Source organism: Coffea arabica, chromosome 11e, assembly GCF_036785885.1.
Source record: "Coffea arabica cultivar ET-39 chromosome 11e, Coffea Arabica ET-39 HiFi, whole genome shotgun sequence".
Lineage (NCBI taxonomy): Eukaryota > Viridiplantae > Streptophyta > Magnoliopsida > Gentianales > Rubiaceae > Coffea > Coffea arabica.
This window is the reverse complement of record NC_092331.1, coordinates 54,959,292-54,979,694: the sequence shown is the minus strand read 5'-3', so window position 1 is coordinate 54,979,694 and position 20,403 is coordinate 54,959,292. Positions and strand designations below refer to the sequence as shown.

The 20,403-nt window shown below is 36.0% G+C and overlaps 3 protein-coding genes across 4 annotated transcripts; all 3 read left to right on the top strand.

Moving 5' to 3' along the window:
* The first annotated feature begins 799 nt into the window (after nt 1-799).
* On the top strand, nt 800-5,712 carry LOC113718950 (uncharacterized). Of its 2 annotated transcripts, none has more exons than XM_072071820.1 (7): nt 800-1,380; nt 2,259-2,500; nt 2,609-2,731; nt 2,904-3,020; nt 3,119-3,301; nt 4,492-4,633; nt 5,137-5,455. In XM_072071820.1, exons 1-7 carry the CDS (start codon nt 996-998, stop codon nt 5,139-5,141), a joined length of 1,197 nt encoding a protein of 398 aa, XP_071927921.1. In that variant the 5' UTR covers nt 800-995; the 3' UTR covers nt 5,142-5,455. The 2 variants fall into 2 exon arrangements, with proteins under 2 accessions (XP_071927921.1, XP_027099686.1); XM_027243885.2 differs by having other exon boundaries at nt 814-1,380; nt 5,353-5,712.
* Nucleotides 5,713-9,319: 3,607 nt separating this feature from the next.
* LOC113718949 (uncharacterized) lies at nt 9,320-14,491 on the top strand. The gene is made up of 7 exons (XM_027243884.2): nt 9,320-9,984; nt 11,022-11,263; nt 11,373-11,495; nt 11,653-11,769; nt 11,868-12,050; nt 13,250-13,391; nt 14,066-14,491. Exons 1-7 carry the CDS (start codon nt 9,615-9,617, stop codon nt 14,233-14,235), a joined length of 1,347 nt encoding a protein of 448 aa, XP_027099685.1. The 5' UTR covers nt 9,320-9,614; the 3' UTR covers nt 14,236-14,491.
* Nucleotides 14,492-17,585: 3,094 nt separating this feature from the next.
* LOC113718748 (MLP-like protein 423) lies at nt 17,586-19,534 on the top strand. Its single transcript, XM_027243659.2, has 2 exons — nt 17,586-17,908; nt 19,098-19,534. Exons 1-2 carry the CDS (start codon nt 17,722-17,724, stop codon nt 19,370-19,372), a joined length of 462 nt encoding a protein of 153 aa, XP_027099460.1. The 5' UTR covers nt 17,586-17,721; the 3' UTR covers nt 19,373-19,534.
* The last annotated feature ends 869 nt before the right edge of the window (nt 19,535-20,403 follow it).

The following is a 20,403-nucleotide window of genomic DNA, read 5'->3' as shown; positions in this document are numbered from 1 at the left end:
GTCCTTCAAAAAGTTAATTTCCATCTCTTTTAACGGCATAAGTACATGGAGTGATTAAAACGATACAGATTTACTAGTTCAGTGACATTTTTTATTAATAAAAAAGTTTAGTGATCAAAACCGGCACCTCACAATAGTTTAGTAGCATTTCGCGCAATTTGCTCAATACAATATGTACCTAGCATCACAAATATATAGAGAGAAGGTTGAATATGGCGTGCAAATTGTAGGTGATGATTACCACTTTACATCGAATTTTCATACATTATCACAATTTTTACCTCAATTCCCTTTACCCTAGTTTATCTCAAAAGAATACAAGCATATACTAAACTTGTTTTACTTCGAGATTAATTTGAGAGCTCCGACAGCCTTTGCTATTAAACACAATTTGATATTTTTAATTATACAATATACACGCTCACGTTTATTAACTTATTTAGTTTGATGCGATTTCTTATGATTATTTCGCATTTCCAAATATCACACAAACAATATATAAGCAGTTAAGAGGCCGTTTAGATTGTTATTTTCTTAAGCCTTTTTATTTTGATAAAAAATATAATATAATGATATATGAAGAAAAGATAATAAGAAAGAAATGTGCTTATGGAAAATTAATCTTGAAGTTCAAACAAAGATATCCTAATCTTGAGGTTCAACGTCCTGTACGTGGAGAGCGTTGTGATACTAACTAATAAGGAGAACGAAGCCACTCAATCTTTAGATTGACGCAGGCTTCTTTGATCTCTGTCCAACCATTTTCTTCTTCTTCTATAGCTACGCCCGACCACAGAACCAGCCAATCAACACCCGACACGTCAAGCAGACGGCTCTATTGTCATTCCACACTCTCCATCCCAGTCCAAAAATCGTACACGCGTCAGTAAATCACTTGTCCAATTTTTCCTCAAGTTCTCCAAATTTAAATATACAAAAAAATTAGACAAGGAGAAATCAGTCTGTGTTCAGCTGCGGCTGCACCCCATTGTACCATGGCTGCACCTTCATCTCCGTTTCACTGCAGCTCTGCCGCAGCAATCACGCTCGCTCACTACTATTTCCCGAACCGGCGTCGTTTTCACCTCTCTTCTTCTTTCACTTGCCACCGTAGTAGTTCCGGTCCGACGGAAAACAAACTTACTCCGACGTCGCATGGAACAAACGTTAAGCAGAAACAATCACGCGAGCCGAAATTCTTAGTTAAATTTCGAGATAGCGATTTCTCAAATAGTGAAAAGGAGCCCGACTTATCTAAAAAAAGCGTTGGTTTACCGGAAAGTCGAAGCTTTGAACGGAAAGCGCTATGGAGAAAGATTTTATTCGCATCGAAGAAAGTGAGGGGCATTCTCTTGCTCAATGTCATCACAATAATTTACGGTCAGTTTTTTATTGAAAACTTTTCTGAAAATCTTTTCTAGTTTTAACGATTAATTTTTAAGGTAATGAATTAACTACTATGATGCAAAAATGTGATATTGTGCTTATTAGTCAGGATAAATTGGTAGGTTGTGTCGGTTCAAGGAAAAATACTAGTAAAAGAAAAAAGGAAAAATGTAATCTTGATTATCTATGAGGTGGATGTTGTCGGAGAAAGGATGACTGATCTCCATACACAGAGTGATAGGCCAAGATTCCTAGTCGTTATTATGCTTTTCTTGAAGTAATTCTAGATTCTTATTTGAACTTGTTAAAGGAAGAATGTATAAAACGTAGGATGGAAATCTTTAAGTGGAGCTCATTTTTTAGCTCATGATGACATTTGAGAGCATCAAGAGGAGTCACATCGAGATATTTCAGAAAATCACGGGACATGTTGAATCAAACTTTGGTTGAGAAAATGTTTTTCTAGTTGAGTTTTCATTTTGGCTGTTTACCATGTCACTTTGAGATCTTCAATTGTATCATTTGGCGTAACAGAAAGCTAATTACATAAGCATATCTTCATTTATGTAAACTTTCCCGAATTTTGTGTCACTTGTATATGGTAAATACACTGTAGAGATTCTCTTCAATCCTATGTGATGGGAAAGAGCTCTAACTGGTCTAGAAACTTTTCTTAATGGCTTGCGAATGGCTGGGATCATAGTATGCATATGCATTCTCTAATTCTTTGCAAGCCTCATGAATCTATGATGCTTGCTTTTTCATAGTTTTTCTGAGGCTGACATATGAGGCCAAAATTTGTTGTGTAGCAACATAGTTCTTTTGTGGCCTTTGGTATTGTGCTTAACTAATATCATCATTTCTTTTTGCAGCTAGCAATATTCCTATAGTGAAAGAAGTGGAAGCATTTATTGATCCTGAAGCATTCACTATTGTCAGATTTGTTTTGTCTGCAATCGCATTTTCGCCATTTGTTTTGAAAGCAAGAGATGATGTTCAAACTCGGAATGCTGGGATAGAATTGGGATTTTGGATCAGCCTCGCCTACCTTATGCAAGCACTTGGATTGCAGACGTCCGATGCAGGACGGGCATCTTTCCTCACAATGTTCACTGTAAGAAAATATGCAAGGATCTCGTTCAATTCACAAATTTTTTGCCATTTTATTTTACACTGATAGACATATAAGCCAGCATTCCAAAATTTTGGTACAATTCTTCAGGTGATTGTGGTTCCTTTGCTTGCTGGTATCCTAGGATCGAAGATCCCTGCACGTACTTGGTTTGGAGCCCTCGTGTCTATAGTAGGAGTCGGAATGCTAGAATCCAGTGGCTCACCTCCTTGTGTAAGTGTCTTCTACATTTCCTGGTTTATTTGCTTGCTCAAAATTATTACATGCGAGTGTGAAGAGGTTAACTTTGACTTCTCAAGTGAATATGTTTACTGGAAACCATTGTTTGTCATTCAACAGAAGACAGACATGCAAGAGTACTCACTAGTTTAATGTGACCTTTCAGGTTGGGGACTTGTTGAATTTCTCAAGTGCCGTATTTTTTGGGGTTCACATGCTAAGAACAGAACATATTTCTAGAGCTACTACCAAAGAGAACCTCTTACCTCTCCTCGGATATGAGGTTAGTTTAGAAGGAATTGAATTACTCTCAGTGCCACCTCAATCTGTTGGCTTTGTATTTTCAGTTTACATGAATTATTGGGACATTTATTCCTTTAGGTATGTGTGGTTGCTTTTTTATCAACGCTGTGGTATGTCCTTGGAGTTTGTTCTGGTGGCACTCAAGCATTAAATCCATCATCCTGGACATGGGCAAAATTTGCGGATTGGATGGTAGCATTCCCATGGGTACCTGCAATTTATACTGGTATTGTCTCCACAGGATTATGTCTATGGGTAGAGGTATGGCCACCTTAAAGTTTTGGTTTTCTACCTTGAGTGTTTACTTGTGAAGGTTCTTCTTTTACAAGCCTTTGTGCTCATATCTTGAGCAACTTTCTATATGGTTCCATCTATGCAATCCTGTTCTGTTGATTGAATTGAATTGCGTGTACTCATCTATTTGTTGTAGTCTAAAGTTTGTCTGTTAAACTGAAATATAAATTCTCTCCTTAAGTATTTAAAGGAGGGCTAGATGGAAATAAAGGATTACTTCTATTCTGATAAGAATAGAAGAGGCAATGGTATTTTTCCTTGTATTCATAAAAGAACCAAAAGTATTTTAGTACATGCATTATGTTAAAACTTTTTTTAATCAGATAAAATTACTTGTTATTTTGCAGTTAGAAATATTTTTAGCTCCTGCACTCTATTATGTTACTCTGGTCACATAAATATACAAGGGAGTTTCCTGCAAATTTTCAAAATTTAGGAACTAGATGTTTACCTCAGATGATAATTTTGTGAGAAGGGGAAGTTAACTGCTGAAATGACTGACAAGAAAACTAAGACCAAAACCAAGGTTTACCTATATAAAAGCTGAATTGGAGAATGCAGAATCAGAGGCTTGGGCTATTCCAGGGCGTGCCAAGTTACTGGTCGTTCTTGAGCATCTTGCCCTGGAATGTTAAAAAAGGTTGGTAACTTGTTCAGTTTGTTATGTCTTGTCTTTTCAGTCTGTGATGGGGATGGCATCCTATTCCTTCTCTTTCTTACTTCATCAATCATATCTGTTGTCTCGCCAATGAAAACAAGTGCTCTCTGTTTCAGTCCAAGAGTAGATGATTCAAACTACCTGTCTAATAAGATGTTACTTCCCATGATGAGAAACTAGTGATTCTCTTCTAGCACTTCCATTCCACAATTGGTGTTACAATTCTAATTGTCAGACATCAGAATAATTCGCTACATGATTTCTGCTGCAATATTAGATAATACTAATAGGTACGGAATTTAGTTTGACTGTCTGAAGTGTTTGAGATGCATTTCATTTTAAAGAATAGACCTTGATCATGACCTACAGTTGGAAAATTTAGCTTTTTATTCATTTCAATAAATAAATACTTGAAACCAAGACTTAACCAATATATGCTTATTCTCTAAGCAGGTTTTGCTAGCAAGTCTTGATCTAATCACCTAGTATTATAATACAGATAGCGGCCATGCGAGATGTTTCAGCCACAGAAACCGCAATAATCTATGGGTTGCAGCCGGTCTGGGGTGCTGCATTTGCATGGTTTCTTCTTGGAGAGAGATGGGGTGTCAATGGATGGATTGGAGCTGCTCTTGTTCTAGGTATAAGACATCTTCCATCTGCTATATGATTTCTAAAATCCAACCATGCATGGTAGAAACATGTAGTCAATTGACTTAATTAATTGACTTCTAGCCAAATAACTACTTGATGAAAGGAGGACAAGTTTTTAACAATGTTTCAACCTGCATATTACATTATAACTTAGGCTGTCTAGCCATCAAGGTATCTGTGCTGCTATAGTGCTTCTGGGACATTTTGTTGACCCCTTGGAGTTTTCCAAGTGAATTGCTTTTTGTTTTGCTAATCTTCACAATTATTATTTCTGACGTGGCCTATTGTAGTGTGGTTGTCCATTTGTAGCAATACGTGCCAGAATAAATTGTTGGTGACTGATTATTTCGCAATATTAACTTTAAAACTGATGCTTTTGGCAAGTTGATCCTCTTCAGATTTGCTTTCCGTACCTGGTGTGTCTATTCTTCATCTCCTTTCTGGCTATTGTCGGTGCCATCTATTTCATTTTAACTACTTAAATGGACAGGTTAATTGACTAAGAAAATCAACTGGTTCTTAAAATGACTATAGCCCTTACAGTTTGGGAGCATCACCAGGGTGACAAGTCAAAGATTTAAGATCTCACCAGAGTAACATCTTTTTTGCTACTCAGAAACTTGAGCTTGCCTGTGCTTTTGCTCTCCCCTAACCCCAAAACATATGCTGCGAAGATGCTTACCATATCTATACCGTTCAATTTTAGGTGGAAGTTTAACAGTACAGATACAAGGAGCATCGTCTTCCACTACATCGCAAAAAGATGAAAGAAGCATCAAGAAAAGCGACGATGCACCAGATAAGGAAAACAAGTTGTCTACCCCTCCAGTTCTTGTCAATTCTAGAAATGATTCCCGTACCTTATTAAAGAAGTGAGGCTTGTAGCTTGAGCTTGTATCATCACACCTGACCCAGGATGCACAACAGTTTTGTTGCTGCATGCGCAAGAGAATGTTTTAGTATAGCCGCACTAGATGGAGATATGACCATTCAACTAACTATGTAACATAAATAGACAAATACAGGCATCCACAAATTGGAATATTTATACTTTCGATCTGATCAACTGATGTTCCGCTCTACGTAGATGATGGCCATGCTATGAAATGGCATACTTGCCATTGAATTGAACAGTTCCGCTCTACGTAGGATCCGTCTAGCTAACTTAACCTTATCCCTACGCTTTTTCCTAGTTCTCATGTTGGCCCTTTGTTATATTATTTTGCTGAATATAATTTGCTACATAACAAAAAGAAAATAATTGATTCCATTGGCGAACAAAGTTAAGTGTGCAACGTAATGATGCCAATGACGAACTGATTTGAATGTACAATTCCAATAGTGAAATAATTTTACGTGAAAGATAAAAATTAACCTTGATTTTTAAGATTAGCAAGACCCCAATTTAGCAAGCAGGAGTAAATGTGTTTGGTTATCCTGAGATTCATATTCATGGAACTAGACTTCTCATTTGAGTGTGCAACTCCACAGATGTGTTTAATTTTTTTTTGATAAAACATTATAATTTTATTAAAATTTGCATTAATTAGTGGCAGAAGTTGCATCATCAATCGTATACAATCATATATAGATGTCAAAAAAATAGATATGATAATACATGGATATCAAAGAATAGATTTGAAAAGAATGGATATTACAAATATGAAAAACAAATAAAAATTAAGATAAAATATTAGTAGCCCCATGAACAATTGTGCATGTTTTTAATCATCAAATCTACTGATTAGCTATTTCAAATTCAGATATTATGGTGAAATCTGCCGAATAGACCTATGAAATTTTAGATTTGGCAATCAAAATCTTAAAAAAAAAAAGGTCAAATCTAACAATAAAAAAAAATGAAAAACTACCTAACTTAAAAGAGAACAAAATTCTTACTAAAAAAGTTTAGGAGAGAAGAGAACTCTCACTCGCCAACCCTAAGGCTTAGTTTGGGAGTTTAGGATAGAAAAGAAAAGAAGAGAAAACTAAGTTATGAGAGAAGAGAAGAGAAGAGATTGTTATGTTGTTTAGGAGTTTTGAGAATTAGTGGAAAGATTTTGGATATGAAAGTCATTAAAAATTCGTTCAAGACCATTTTGAGGACAAAATAGGCATTTTAAAAAAAGTGACAAGGATCCTCAAACTTTCTTCCCATTTTTTTTCCAATTTGGGAGGAAAATTTTTGGCTACTATTCATCCTCTTAGATCCTTCCATTTTCTTTCTTTTCTTTCCTACTAAAAACTAACAAATGAATGAAAACTTAACTTTCTCTTTTTTCCCTTTCTTTTTTGTCCAAATCCTCTGCTCCCAAACGAAGCCTAAGATGGAAGAAACTCTTAGCAAAAAATCTTGGGAGAGGCTGTATTGACACAAACAAAAATAAAACTAGAGAGAGGCTCCTTTCACGGGGAAATATCAGAAGAAAGGTCTAATCTCTCTCCCATGAAAGGGTTGGAAGACGTTTTGGCTAGATTTTTCTTCATGGGAAAGCTGGAGAATATTTTGGCTAGAGAGTTTTTTTAAGAGAGAAGGAAGAGAGTCTTTGCAACTCAAAGTAGTATAAATGTTGTTACATTAAACAGTTTTGCGGGATGAGAATGTAAATAATGGGCAAACCAGAAAATGAATAATGAATTTTCGTTGTCCACCCAACGATCATTTCAGTATCCTTGTTTCTTCTCGTCCATAAAATCAGTGTACCTCAAATGCATGAATTGGGCATTGAGTGCAAATACTCCCATGCTAAGCCTGATGTCTATCGTCTGTTCGAACCTTAAATGGAATTATTCTCATGCTTTGACTGACGTGAACAGGTTAGGAAAGGCTAATTAGTGTAAAGAAGTGAGAGCATAAGACTCAAAATTATGATTCCTAAATTACTCCACAATTTTCGTATGGACTGCTTTACAGCGGATTTAATCTTAGCGAGCGAATTGGTCTTCATAACAGCTACGACTAATGAGACACGCCTAAGAAGAAGAAGTTAGATTGATGATCTTAGCAATTGAATTGTGATAAGATAACCACTGAGCTTAGCTCAATGGCCACCAGGCAGGAATTTAAGTCCCTCCTTGGGCTGTAGGTGGGGGGAGGGGGTTCATTACAGCAAAAAAAATTTAAAAGTGGTGTTATAGCACTCCCTTGATCTAATTAGGTCTACATATCTATTAGTCCCTAACACACAACTCTCCTTAGACTCCCCCTCCCTGTAGATTAGGATAGAATAGGCTATACAATTGTTATCGTTGCCCGAAAAAAAAATTGTGATAAGATATTAATCCTAGTGGATGAGGCACCCCTACGGCTGTGCATAATACAAGGGAAAACAAATAATGGAAAAAATATATCACGGGATTTTTTCTACTTTTTTTTTCATTGAAGTTGGGAGGAAGACTTTGGGATAAATATGTAAACATGAATTTGAAACATGAGGTGGTGGTATATTATCCTATTATGTAAGGGTAAAATTGGAATAACAAATAATGACAGAATTTTTTAACACCAAATTCATTGCTCATGCATTATATAGAAAGATGTGAAGTTCGAAGAAAATTTTTCTTTCTTCTTTTATTTTTGGAAGGAATTGTCAAAAGTAATTTAACCCATTTATTAATAGGGGAAGCATTTATTGATAAGGGAAGTAAATGGGCCCAAAAACAACACTTAGATGGTTCAAAAATTTGGAAATGGTTCAAAATTTGCGATAAATGGGCCCAAAAATAACACTTAGATGTCAATTGGGCAACAATGGACAGCGTTACAAACTCAAGAGAACGGGTAAGAAGAGCCTTGAGCCCAGATTGAATGCCATGGTTTAATGAGTTACAATTTCCATAAAATCGGCGTGTGTCGCCCGAGCCAAGTTCAAATTGGACATCACACAAACCAAACTCATGTCTCTCTCTCCCTTTTTTGGGTTTTGTTTTTGTTTTTGTTTTTTTTTTTGGGGAGGTAACAAATCAATCTCATGTTGAATCCCTTTAAAGCATTTTTTCTTGCAATAGAGGAATCGTGAACTTAGTATTAATCAATCCGGTTTAATTAAAAAAAGAAAAAAGAAATTACTCACTCCAAAAAAAACTTCTTATATGGTGAGAATGTAAAATTTTTGTTACACGAGTAGTTTAAAATGTAATATCAACTCTATCGAAATACAATATATGTACCTAACGTGACAAATATATAGAGAGCAATAGAATATGGGTGTGCAAAATGTAGCTTATGATTACCACTTTACATCGAAATTTCATACATTATCGTAATTTTTACTTCAATTCCCCTCACCCTAGTTTATTTCAAAAGAATACAGTCATATACTAAACTTTTTTTTTTTCACTTCGAGATTAATTTGAGAGCTCCGATAGCATTTGTTAATAAACACAATTTGATATTTTTAATTATACAATATACACGCTCACGTTATTTACTTATTTAGTTTGATGCTATTCCTTATGATTAGTTTGCATTTCTAAATATCACACAAACAATATATAAGAAGTTAAGAGTCCGCTTGAATTGGTATTTTCTTAAGCTTTTTTTTTTTATAAAAAAAATATAATATAACGATTTGATATATAAAAAAAAATTAAGAAAAAAATGTGTTTACGGAAAATTAATCTTGAAGTTCAAACAAAGATATCCTAATCTGGAAGTTCAACGTCACGGGCGTGGACAACGTTGTGATACTAAGGAGAACGAAACCTCTGAATCTTTAGATTGACACAGGCTTCTTTGATCTCTATTCTACCATTTCCGTCTTCTTCTGCACCTACTGCCGACCCTACAACAATCCAATCAACACTCGCCACGTAAAGTTCCACACTCTGCATCCCAAAACAAAATGTACACGCGTCAGTGCATCACTGGTCCAATTTCCCCTCAAGTTCTCCAAATTTAAATATACAAAAAAAATAAGGCGTGGAGAAATCTGTCTGTGTTCACCTGCGGCTGCACCCCGTTCTACCATGGCTGCACCTTCATGTCCGTTTCACGCAATCAAGCTCGGTCACTACTATTCCCCGAACCGACGTCGTTTTCACCTCTTTTCTTCTTTCACTTGCCACCGTAGTAGTTCCGGTCCGACGGATAACAAACTTACTACGACGTCGCATGGAACAAGCGTTAAGCAGAAACAATCACGCCAGCCAAAATTCTTAGTTAAATTTCGAGATGGCGATTTCTCAAATAGTGAAAAGGAGCCCGACTTATCTAAAAAAGGCGTTAGTTTGCCGGAAAGTCGATGCTTTGAACGGAAAGCGCTATGGAGAAAGATTTTATTCGCATCGGAGAAAGTGAGGAGCATTCTCTTGCTCAATGCCATCACAATAATTTACGGTCAGTTTTTTCTTCAAAACTTTTCTGAAAATCTTTTCTAGTTTTAACGGTTAATTTTTAGAATTAATCTTTCCTACACAGTAGCAGCATTATTAGATCAACGATAATTATGTAAAATTTGAGTTTAAAATTTAATTTTTATCCACATGTCATGAATCAAAAAATGATAGTATATATCAGTAGGAAAGATGTACTCTAATTTTTAAGGTAATGAATTAACTACTATGATGCAAAAATATGATATTGTGCTTATGAGTCAGGAGAAATTGGTAGGTTGTGTCGGTTCAAGGAAAAATACTAGTAAAAGAAAAAAGGAAAAATGTAATCTTGATTTGAGTTTGATGATCTATGAGGTGGATGTTGTCGGAGAAAGGATGACTGATCTCCATACACAGAGTGATAGGCCAAGATTCCTAGTCGTTATTATGCTTTTCTTGAAGTAATTCTAGATTCTTATTTGAACTTGTTAGAGGGAGAATGTATATAACGTAGGATGGAAATCTTTAAGTGGAGCTCATTTTTGAGCTAATAATGACATTTGAGAGCATCAAGAGGAGTCACACCGAGATATTTCAGAAAATCACGGTACATGTTGAATCAAACTTTGGTTGAGAAAGAATGTTTTTTGTAGTTGAGTTTTCATTTCGACTGTTTACCATGTTACTTTGAGATCTTCAATTGTATCATTTCGCGTTACAGAAAGCTAATTACATAAACATGTCTTCATTTATGTAAACTTTCCTGAATTTCGCGTCACTTGTATATGATAAATACACTGTAGAGATTCTCTTCAATCCTATGTGATGAGAAAGAGCTCTGACTGTTCTAGAAACATTTCTTAATGGCTTGCGAATGGCTGGGATCATAGTATGCAAATGCATTCTCTAATTCTTTGCAAGCCTTATGAATCTATGATGCTTGCTTTTTCATAGTTTTTCTGAGGCTGACAAATGAGGCCAAAATTTGTTGTGTAGCAAATAGTTCTTTTGTGGCCTTTGGTATTGTGCTTAACTAATATCATCATTTCTTTTGTGCAGCTAGCAATATTCCTATAGTGAAAGAAGTGGAAGCATTTATTGATCCTGGCACATTCACTATTGTCAGATTTGTTTTGTCTGCAATTGCATTTTCGCCATTTGTTTTGAAAGCAAGAGATGATGTTCAAACCCGGAATGCTGGGATAGAATTGGGATTTTGGGTCAGCCTTGGCTACCTTATGCAAGCCCTTGGATTGCAGACATCGGGTGCAGGACGGGCATCTTTCCTCACAATGTTCACTGTAAGAAAATATGCAAGGATCTCATTCAATTCACAAATTTTTTGCCATTTTATTTTGACACTGATAGATATATAAGCCAGCATTCCAAAATTTTGGTACAATTCTTCAGGTGATTGTGGTTCCTTTGCTTGATGGTATCCTAGGATCGAAGATCCCTGCACGTATTTGGTTTGGAGCCCTCATGTCTATAGTAGGAGTCGGAATGCTAGAATCCAGTGGCTCACCTCCTTGTGTAAGTGTCTTCTACATTACCTGGTTTATTTGCTTCCTCAAAATTTTTACATGCAAGTGTGACTTCTCAAGTGAATATGTTTACTGGAAACCATTATTTGTCATTTGACAGAAGACAGACATGCAAGAGTACTCACTAGTTTGGTGTGACCTTTCAGGTTGGGGACTTGTTGAATTTCTTAAGTGCCGTATTTTTTGGGGTTCACATGCTAAGAACAGAACATATTTCTAGAGCTACTACCAAAGAGAACCTCTTACCTCTCCTCGGATATGAGGTTAGTTTAGAAGGAATTGAATTACTCTCAGTGCCACCTCAATCTGTTGGCTTTGTATTTTCAGTTTACATGAATTATTGGGACATTTTTCCCTTTAGGTATGTGTGGTTGCTTTTTTATCAACACTCTGGTATGTCCTTGGAGTTTGTTCTGGTGGCACTCAAGCATTAAATCCATCATCCTGGACATGGGGAAAATTTGCGGATTGGATGGTAGCATTCCCATGGGTACCTGCAATTTATACTGGTGTTGTCTCCACAGGATTATGTCTATGGGTAGAGGTATGGCCACCTTAAAGTATTGGTTTTCTACCTTGAGTGTTTACTTGTGAAAGTTCTTCTTTTGCATGCCTTTGTGCTCATATCTTGAGCAACTTTCCATATGGTTCCATCTATGCAATCCTGTTCTGTAATTGTGTGTACTCATCTATTTGTTGTAGTCTAAAGTTTGTCTGTTAAACTGAAAAATAAACTCTTTCCTTGTGTATTTAAAGGAGGGCTAGATGGAAATAAAGGTTTACTGCTAATCTGATAAGAATAGAAGCGGCAATGGTATTTTTCCCTGTATTCATAAAAGAACCAAAAGTATTTTAGTATATGCATTATGTTAAACCTTTTTTTAATCAGAAAAAATTACTTGTTATTTTGCAGTTAGAAATATTTTTAGCTCCTGCATTTTATTATGTTACTCTGGTCACATAAATATACAAAGGAGTTTCCTACATATTTTCAAAATTTAGGAACTAGATGTTTACCTCAGATGATAACTTTGTGAGAAGGGGAAGTTAACTGCTGAAATGACTGGCAAGAAAACTAAGACGAAAAGCAAGGGTTACCTAAATAAAAGCTGAATTGGAGAATGCAGAATCAGAGGCTTGGGCTATTCCAGGGCGTGCCAGGTACTGGTTGTTCTTGAGCATCTTGCCTTGGAATGTTTCGGTTTGTTATGTCTTGTCTTTTCAATCTGTGATGGTAATGGTATCCAATTCCTTCTCTTTCTTACTCCATCAATCATATCTGTTGTCTCGTCTATCAAAACAAGTGCTCTCTGTCTCAGTCCAAGAGTAGATGATTCAACCTACCTGTCTAATAAGATGTTACTTCCCATGATGAGAAACTATTGATTTTCTTCTACCACTTCCATACCACAATTCTTGTTACAATTTCTAATTGGTAGAAATCAGAATAATTCACTACATGATTTCTGCTGCAATATTAGATAATACTAATAGGTATGGAATTTGGTTTGACTGTCTGAAGTGTTTTAGATGAATTTTATTTTAAAGAAAAGACCTTGATCGTGAACTATAGTTGCAAAATTTAGCTTTTTATTTTTTTCAATAAATAAATCCTTGAAACCAAGACAACCAATATATGCTTATTTGGTATTGGTGATTCTTAAACAAAGATCATTGTTCTTCTCTACTTTAAGCAGGTTTTGCTAGCTAGTCTTGATCTAATCACCTAGCATTATAATACAGATTGCGGCCATGCGAGATGTTTCAGCCACAGAAACTGCAATAATCTATGGGTTGGAGCCGGTCTGGGGTGCTGCATTTGCATGGTTTCTTCTTGGAGAGAGATGGGGTGTCAATGGATGGATTGGAGCTGCTCTTGTTCTAGGTATAAGACATCTTCCATCTGCTATATGATTTCTAAAATCCAACCATGCATGGTAGAAACATGTAGTCAATTGACTCAATTAATTGACTTCTAGCCAAAGAACTACTTGATGAAAGAAGGACAAGTTTTTAACAATGTTATAACTTAGGCTGTCTTGCCATCAAGGTATCTGTGATGCTATAGTGCTTCAGGGACATTTTGTTGACCCCTTGGAGTTTTCCAAGTGAATCGCTTTTTGTTTTGCTAATCTTCACAATTATTATTTCTGACGTGGCCTATATTGTAGTGTGGTTGTCCATTTGTAGCAATACATGCCGGAATAAATTACTGGTGACTGATTATTTCGCAATGGTAACTTTAAAACTGATGCTTTTGGCAAGTTGATCCTCTTCAGATTTGCTTTCTGTACCTGGTGTGTCTATTCTTCATCTCCTTTCTGGCTATTGTCAGTCCCATCTATTTCATTTTAACTACTTAAATGGACAGGTTAATTGACTAAGAAAATCAACTGGTTCTTAAAATGACTAGCACTTACAGTTTGTGAGCATCAGAGTAACATCTTTTTTGCTTCTCAGAAACTTGAGTTCGCCTGTGCTTTTGCTCTCCCCTAACCCCACATGCTCCAAAACACTTGTTGCGAAGATGCTTACCATATCTATACCGTTCAATTTTAGGTGGAAGCTTAACAGTACAGATACAAGGAGCATCGTCTTCCACTACATCGCAAAAAGATGAAAGAAGCATCGAGAAAAGCGGCGATCCACCAGATAAGGAAAACATGTTGTCTACCCCTTCAGTTCTTGTCAATTCTAGAAATGATTCACGTACCTTATTAAAGAAGTGAGACTTGTAGCTTGAGCTTGTATTTTCACACCTGACCCAGATACACAACAGTTTTGTTGCCGCATGCGCAAGAGAATGTTTTAGTATAGCCGCACTAGATGGAGATATGACCATTCAACTAATTATGTAACATAAATAGACAAACACAGGCATCAACAAATTGGAATATTTATATTTTAGATCTGATCAACTGATGTTCCTCTCTATGTAGATGATGGCCATGCTATGAAATGGCATACTTGCCATTGAATTGAACAGTTTGGTTTTGAGCTTCATGTCATCTGTAGTTCGCCACTGCACTGATGTTTTGTTGAACGCAAACGCCGCCAAACTACAACCCCAATTTGTGCTAAACTTCACCCAGTCTCCTTACCTTTACAGTGGGTCCACACTATTTTTGTTAAATTGGTATTTACTCTTAATTTTGTTGATAACTGGAGGCATCCAATTTGGGAGGGAATGGGTTGTGCTTCTTTTTTCAGTACTATACAAAACACAACCTGTATTTCATTTTAAGTTTGGTCCTTCAAAGTTGTAAAGCATGTATTTAAAGTTCAAAATGAGGTAGAGTTCAAGTGTTTTGATACGTCTCCAAAAAGCGTTGAAGTGATCAGCCGGTTTATGAAGAGACGCCACCACAATTTTCCACTTGCCTGCAGGATCAGTTCTGAAAATGATTCTTGGAATTGAAGTTATTTTATCGAGCAGACGAGGAAAAGAATAGTGAGTCTGCATAACTAAGTCTAACCTAGCTTAGTTCTACTCCTACTGGGGGAGCTTATTCTAGAGGGGTGATTCAATTGAGTCGAGGGAACTTGACGGAAACTGAGCTACTATCAAATTAGACGGGTTTGAACCTTTGATCTTTCATTTCGCAATTAATGTGGTGGTCGACTCTTCCGGAGGGAGTTGGCTAACCCCCTATTATTCAAACTTACTAAAGTTGCATAATTATGGAATAGCTTTTGCAGTATAAAAAGAAAACTTCATGGAACTTGTTTGTTGATTGAAACCCTCAAATATTCCCATATGCGAGGTTATATTCATTGCAGCTCCTTTAAACTTGATTCCATCATTTTTTTTACCTGTAGGGAAATGCGTTTTGTCGTTTTCATCATCCGGAAAGATATCTAGAATTGTGCTCCATTAATGGCCAACTAGCTTCTAATCCAATTCCCTTCTGGCCATACTGTTGGGAGAAAACATTAGGTACTTTGACGTATTGGTTATGTTTTCAGTTTCCATAATTTTCGTTCTCCATTGGTACTAAATGACGGAGTAGAAGGGCAGAAAAGAATGAGCAGAAAAGATCCTCAATTTTGTTCTGTGGAAAGATAGTTTTAGGGATGGCAACGGAGGCATCGCTCTGCTGGAAGCAACTGGGTAGGGAAGAGGGCGAGGTCGGGAGAGGGAGGCTGGGAGAATTTTCTCCCCCTACTTTAATTACAGGTTGCGAGAGGATACTCCTGCTTTAGCCCCCACTTATGATTTGATAATTGTGTAATATATTTATATATGTATAATATGAAATAAATACTATGATATTATCATATATAATATATAATATGATATTTGATGAACATGATATTTTTTTGTGATAAAATGATGCGATTTTTATTATCAATTTATTGTGGTAAAATGATTATTTTATTATGTTAGTTTATTTTTGGGAAATTTGCCAAATTGGTCCCTAACATTTACCAAAAACACTTTTTTAGTCCTTTACATATAAAATCAGCCAAAATGGTCCTTCACATTTAAATTGTGAGCCAATGTGGTCCTATTGCTCGTTTTTGCTCATTTCTCCGGCTAAAAATAGCATGCCTCTCTCACGTGATCATATTTTTAGGGGCAAAACCGGAAACACATTTCATTACCTGTTAAAAGTAAAAGGTATGGACAACCACCAAAATACACATTTCACCTTTGGCCCTCAAAGTTTCAAGAAACCTGAATTGCATCCCCGAATGGTGGCGAAAATTATTTTGTAATTCTCCTGTATAAGTGATGTGCTTGATGAATCCATAGATCTGGTTCTTGTTTACTTATATCCGAAAGTCCTAACCTTTCTATTCTAAGTGAGAGTCTAACAAGTCCAGGACATTTGTGCAACATCGATCCCACGAATCCAATTTTGGCCTTAGCTGGAACCCTAAGCCTCAGCTCCTCCGCCGCCCGCCAAAGCCGCTTACTCGTGTCCCTCCATCCTTTGCAAACCCTGGCCGCTGACAACAGTGTTGGAGGCGGGAGCCTCCTCAACACCTCCCACAGACAACTCATCGGCAGCTTCCCGGACCCGGCAAGATCCGATTCGGGGCTCTAGCTCGAGAAGCTCCTCCTCGTCCTCCTGGTGCTCTTCCTCATCCTCTCCCTCGTCTTGCGAGTCCCTCGATCGCATCAATATCATCGTCGAAGGAGAGAGCTCGCCGGAGGTTGGAGAAATGCTGGCGATGAGGAGGGGGAGGACAGACAGTGGAGAGAGGAGAAGGGATAGCGAGAGAGGAGGCGGCTGAGTCAGTTGAGGGCGTGGCGGTGGGATGCAATTTAGGGTTTCTTGAAACTTTGAGGGCCAAAGGTGAAATGTGTATTTTGGTGGTTGTCCACACCTTTTACTTTTAACAGGTAATGAAATGTGTTTCCGGTTTTGCCCCTAAAAATATAACCACGTGAGAGAGGCGTGCTATTTTTAGCCGGAGAAATGAGCAAAAACGAGCAATAGGACCACATTGGCTCACAATTTAAATGTGAAGGACCATTTTGGCTGATTTTATATGTAAATGACTAAAAAAGTGTTTTTGGTAAATGTTAGGGACCAATTTGGCAAATTTCCCTTTATTTTTTTCACATATTGCAAGTTTATAAAAAAATAGTAGCAATTACCTTAAATTCTATATTGTATCAAATATGAAGAAATAAATTAAAAAGATCAAAGTGATCTTTAAACTTTACTTTACCTTCAATTTTTTTGGCTCAAATTTAAAAAAAAATGATTAGTAAAATTATTATTAGTGTTATATATATTGAAAAATAAGTTCAAATAAAAAATAAAAATAACAGGTTCTCCCCTACCCCAGATCCGACTACTTACCATCTCTAGATATTTCAGAATCAAGAACAGGTTAACCATTTGATTGGTGACTGGTAAATATGAAAATATAAATGAGTTTAGTGTTGCTAATGTCATTCGATTACTAGGGATTCTGTTGTACCAAAGTGCGGTACCATTATGATAAGCTATGGTGCGTTTTTTAAAATCTGAAATTAGTTTGTACCTTGTGGCTTCTTTCCGAACCCAAAAGCAGCAAGGAATGATTCATCTAAATCATTGCCTGAGCCAAAGCTATGCAAATGCACAAGAATCTGATAAAACACACACTCTTCTTTTGACATTATAAATAGGCCACATTCCAGACGTCTTGATATCAAGTTAGCCAAATTATTTCCCTTTTACATAGCCCAAAAAAGTCAAGAAAATAGTAGTACAACTATGGCTCAACTTTGTAAGCTTGAGCTCCAGACAGAAATGAAATCATCTCCTGATAGGGTATTTGATATTTACAAGAACAAAACCAGCCTCATGCCCAAGATTAGTCCTGACAAACTGCAAAGCATTCAAGTGCTCGAGGGGGACGGCAAGAGTGTTGGCTCTATCAGACTTTGGACCTATTTCATGGGTAAGTACTATATTACAATAGTATTGCCTTTTAAAAAAAAAAAAAAAAAAAAACTCCTCGGTTGATCGAAACTGGTTGTATGAATTATATGTTTATTGTGATATTTCAAATATTTTTTTAATAGGATAATCACTCTTTCTAAATATCCTTTTTTTTTTTTGAATTAGAGAACTTTCTTTGAAAAAGAAAAAAAAATTCCTCCAATTTCAAGTGCATTTCAAAAGCTTAAAAACAAAAACTAAGAACATTAACAAAGAGGCTAAAAATGACCCAAAACGAGTAATCTTATAGAATTTTTTGGGAAACCAATATATGATTGATCAGTTCCTCATATTGTCCAAGCGCTTGGATTTTTTGATGTACAAATTTCTGGATAAAATTAATCAAAAAATTGTCCGGGGCAGTGTGCTTTAATATACCACAGTTTTTGATAGATGCAATACAACAACCATCGCAATTAAGAACAATTTAATGTCTTGTCTGTTTAGACAAGCGTTAGGATTTCAGCCACACAATTGTTAGTTCAGCAATTGGAGGTGTTTTGTACATTGGCAGAAGTTAAAACATCATGTGCCTTCATATGGCCAGAAAATGACTACTGGTATTGTACAACAACTGTGATATTTCTTACAATACTGGCAAGCAAATAGTTCTAATGTCTTGGGTGAAGAAAGTAATTACTCAGTAGTTAATCTGTAGTAGAAAAAGCAGACAAATGTATGATAGCATTTATGAAGACTCTGTTTTAGTTTTGAGAAAAATTTGTAGGCAAACAATTTTACAGCAAAGGAAACTTTGATGACTTAAAAGTTACTACTATCATCGTCTCTTCAGAAATGACTCCAGTCAATGGCATTTTAAGAAAAGAGGGAAAAAAAAAATCATTTCATCAGTTTTCGTGGTAATGAAACGATACCCATAAAACTAAGTAATGACGGTTTACTGAGAAATATATCGAATTATGCTGGACTATCTTGGACTCCAAATGATTAATGACCAGACTCTAGGATGAACATAGTTTTATAGCCTTGTAAATTACTATTTGCCCTTAACAAATTAACCGGTTTATTCATTTTTTTATAAAAATTTTGTGGTCGAATTCCGGCTTATGGTTGCTTGTTTTAATTCCACCATTTTGATATTTACTTTTATTTTCAATTAAAGTTAGACCTATGTTTTGGTAAAACAGAGACACCTGTGGTTGCAAAAGATAAGATTGATGCTATTGACATGGAAAACAAAACCATCACATTTGAGCTTATAGGAGGTGAAGTTACAAGCTATTTCAAGAGCTTCAAAGCCACTCTCCAGGCAATTGCCCAAGGTGATATAAACATGGTGAAATGGACTCTAGAGTACGAGAAAGCAAGAGAAGATATCCCAACCCCACATTCCCATCTTGATTTTCTGATAAGTTGCTCTAGAGACGTGGATGCTTACCTTCTCAAAGCACAGAAAAATTAATTAAGATCATCGGCAGTGATTTTGATTTTGTGTATATTTCGATAACTGCTTAACAGCATACCTCTTCTTCCATGTATTTCATTCTTGCTTGCAGTGTTGTTGTGAAGTATGGTTTTGTTGGTTTGGGCTTGTAATTATGAAAGTCTTTATTTTTATGTTTTATTTTTCTTTGGTTTGGTTTCGTCTGTGCAAATTGGTGGAGGTACTTGATATACGATAAAAAAAATTAACAAAGATGGGGTAAGGTTGAAAAACTAATAGGAAAAATTATACTTTAAGCATTATATGACTTATATGACAGACACAAAATAAATGATGATCCACCTCTTTGATTTTGGAGATTTACATATTTATATCTATCGCGTGGACATATCGTGATTTTTTTAATCGCTTTTTGTCGGTAAACTCAACTAATAAATCCCCGGGATTCAAATGCTTTTAAGCTCAAATCATGAGTGATGCATTGCTTAATTAATTGATATCATTTTACACATTTCAGTAGAAAATTTGTTGCTTAAACTTTTCAGTCCTTCTTATGTTAGACTGAACATATTTTGGTTCACTCCAAGGATTTGGAATGACAAAGTTGTTCATGGGATAAAAATTAAGGAGTTTTTCTTCATTTTTCAATAAAATTTCATTGTATAAATTTTCTACTATCTGAATAACTCCTTTGGGTTTCCCGCAAGCGTAATTTATGATACTTCAGTTGTTTGTATGGGCAAACTAAGCGATGTAGCTCGCCAATTTGGTTCAAGTAAACATATGTTTTTTTTTTATTTTATAGAAATAGTACTAGAAAAAGTAAAGTTCTATTATCAAGAGGATTAGATACTAATTATTATATCCTTAGTAACAACAGACAAAGCACTTCCTACTGTTTTTTTTTTTCCTTTCTCCATTTTTAACATAAAAAAAGGACCGAGAAATTTGTACTTGCTTAGAACGTCTACTAAACAACTAGTGAGAAATAGTAGCACATAGTGCCAATCTTGTAGAACAAAATTTGCTTTCAGATTCATGAAATTTTT

Excerpts from the sequence above, each read along its gene's own strand:
- LOC113718950 (XM_027243885.2), top strand. The coding sequence starts at position 996 with ATGGCTGCACCTTCATCTCCGTTTCACTGCAGCTCTGCCGCAGCAATC. Across the intron at positions 2,732-2,903 it reads CCAGTGGCTCACCTCCTTGT|GTTGGGGACTTGTTGAATTT; the intron begins GTAAGTGTCTTC and ends GTGACCTTTCAG. Across the intron at positions 4,634-5,352 it reads TGGAGCTGCTCTTGTTCTAG|GTGGAAGTTTAACAGTACAG; the intron begins GTATAAGACATC and ends GTTCAATTTTAG.
- LOC113718949 (XM_027243884.2), top strand. The coding sequence starts at position 9,615 with ATGGCTGCACCTTCATGTCCGTTTCACGCAATCAAGCTCGGTCACTAC. Across the intron at positions 11,770-11,867 it reads TACCTCTCCTCGGATATGAG|GTATGTGTGGTTGCTTTTTT; the intron begins GTTAGTTTAGAA and ends TTTTCCCTTTAG. Across the intron at positions 13,392-14,065 it reads TGGAGCTGCTCTTGTTCTAG|GTGGAAGCTTAACAGTACAG; the intron begins GTATAAGACATC and ends GTTCAATTTTAG.
- LOC113718748 (XM_027243659.2), top strand. The coding sequence starts at position 17,722 with ATGGCTCAACTTTGTAAGCTTGAGCTCCAGACAGAAATGAAATCATCT. Across the intron at positions 17,909-19,097 it reads ACTTTGGACCTATTTCATGG|AGACACCTGTGGTTGCAAAA; the intron begins GTAAGTACTATA and ends TTGGTAAAACAG.